A 1,959-nucleotide genomic window follows, 5' to 3' on the forward strand; every position below is an offset into this window, starting at 1 on the left:
AGGAAAGGCAGCAGAGCAGCAAAGGAGGACCAGGGGAGTGCGCGGCGTGAGGGAGGGAAGGAGGGATAGATGGAGAGGAGGGCAGCGCCACCTTGGCCGTGCCGCACCCCCCGTGCTTGCTGCGATGCATCCGGTTGCTGCCTGATGCAGAGCACTCTCCAGTTGGTCTGGCGGCAGCATTGCACCCCTTGTATCACTCACATGTGTGTACAGCTTCTCCACACCGCTGAAGCCAGTCGCCCGCTCGTGGTGCTCCTTGATCACTCGGGGCAGCTCCTCGAGCGGCACCACGGGGCACCACCGCCACTCTCCGCTGCGCTTGACGCAGCGGCACAGGATGTCCTGACCGCCAGCGCCCTTCAGCACCTGGAAGAACTGCAGCACCTTCTTGCTGTAGTTCTTGGTGCCGCCCTGCACTGCCGCCCCCCCTCCCGCACCCCGCCGCCGCCGGCCTGAGGGCGCCTGCTGGTCGCCCTGCTTGATCCGGATGATGCCCTCTACATCTGACTTAGTGAGAAACACATTCTTGGCGCCGTTTTGGCGCCGTTCTAAGGCATAAAGGATGACAGGTTGGTTCATAATTTTAAATTTGCGGCAGCTGCGGGGTGCGGGAGGGGAGAAATAGAAGCCTTAGAGACTTTGAAAGGCGAAGGAAAGGGAGGGATCGCGGGAGAGAGCGTGCCTGATGAGCCAGACGAATCGGGGGAGGTGCCACATCAGCGGGCAACACATGCTGGACAGGCACGCACCCAGGTGACGACCGTCAGCGGCTCGGCGGCGCCCGCCGGCAGCGGCAGGAACCCGGCTGGGCGAAATGCTCGGGCTGCCGCATTGGCGGCCGAGGCGGCCGTTCCCATCCCTGCGCCTGCAAGAGCAGGGAGGTTGGGCTCGCGGGCGTGACAGAACTGTCGACTTGTGCAGTTGCGGTGAGCGACTAGGATTGAGTGCAGCTTTCTGAGACCTTCAATTGAAGCTTGACGCCGGTTGATGCGGTCGCAGACGCTCTCTGGGCCTGCCTTGACATTTCATGTGGTGCCCGCCCGCGGGCGCCACGTCACAGGCGCGCCCGCCCCATCCAACGAGAGCAAGCCTGCTAGCAGTGTGAGATTCAAGGCGAGCCCTGTACTAAACTTGTACAGGCACGTGAAACTCACAGCCACGCAGCACACTGATGGGTGCGGCCGTGTTGCACCCTGAGCACCCGCCGCGGGAGCGTCGAACATCAGCTGAGGAAATGCAATGAAGCAGGATGAATAATAGATGAAAGGTTTGCTGAAAGAAGATAAAACAGCAAACAAAATAACAGTGTTAAACAATGAAACCCCCAACAATTGCATTGAATCATTTATTGAAGCGCTGCTGCCCTCACTGTGGTGCCACCCCCGCACAGAGCAGCACCGAGGCATCGAAGAGGATGCCCATCAGGAGCCAGGCAAACAGTACCAGCAGCGGCCAGTCTAACAAGTCTGCCGTTTCTGCTATCGCCGCGTACAGCCGCGCCTGTAAGCCGCGCTCTGGGGGCAGGCCCTGCTGCTGCCGCAGGCGCTGGTGCGCCTGGAACATGCGGCTCTCCAGCACAGCTTGGACGATCGCGGGCAGCACAAAGGCTGCGGAGGCAGGGGAGTGGAAAATGGGGAGCAAAGGTTGGGTGCAGGGTGGAGGACTTGAGCGTGCACGCTGGCGGGAGAGGCTTGCTTGCTTGTGTGGGCTTAAAGTCTGGTAAAGCAAGAACTAGCTTGCAACATAGACTCCCCGCCGAAACGGGACGGGAACCGGGCGAAAGCAGAGAAAGCAATAAAACAGGGGTGGAGCAAGGCGACATGCAACGCAAGCAGCTGACAGGGCACGCATCGAAACGTGTGTATGACTGGCAAAGTGGCATGGCGCATTGGGGAGAAACGCAACGGTACGGGAGCATGGGCTGGCCAAACGGCAGTGCGGAACGCTAGGTCACTAGAA

The 1,959-nt window shown here is 60.6% G+C and overlaps 1 protein-coding gene across 1 annotated transcript in view; it reads right to left on the reverse strand.

Annotated features, from left to right (window-relative positions):
• CHLNCDRAFT_136679 (hypothetical protein) overlaps positions 1–1,959 on the reverse strand; it is a gene marked incomplete at both ends in the record, with an annotated part of 8,281 nt that overhangs the window by 4,665 nt on the left and 1,657 nt on the right. Inside the window, 2 exons of the mRNA XM_005845587.1 lie at positions 202–598; positions 1,370–1,569. Coding sequence (XP_005845649.1) covers positions 202–598; positions 1,370–1,569 — 597 coding nt within the window. The remainder of the gene's footprint in view (positions 1–201; positions 599–1,369; positions 1,570–1,959) is intronic.

The sequence above is a fragment of the Chlorella variabilis genome, assembly GCF_000147415.1.
Source record: "Chlorella variabilis unplaced genomic scaffold CHLNCscaffold_17, whole genome shotgun sequence".
In the NCBI taxonomy this organism is placed as follows: Eukaryota; Viridiplantae; Chlorophyta; class Trebouxiophyceae; order Chlorellales; family Chlorellaceae; genus Chlorella; species Chlorella variabilis.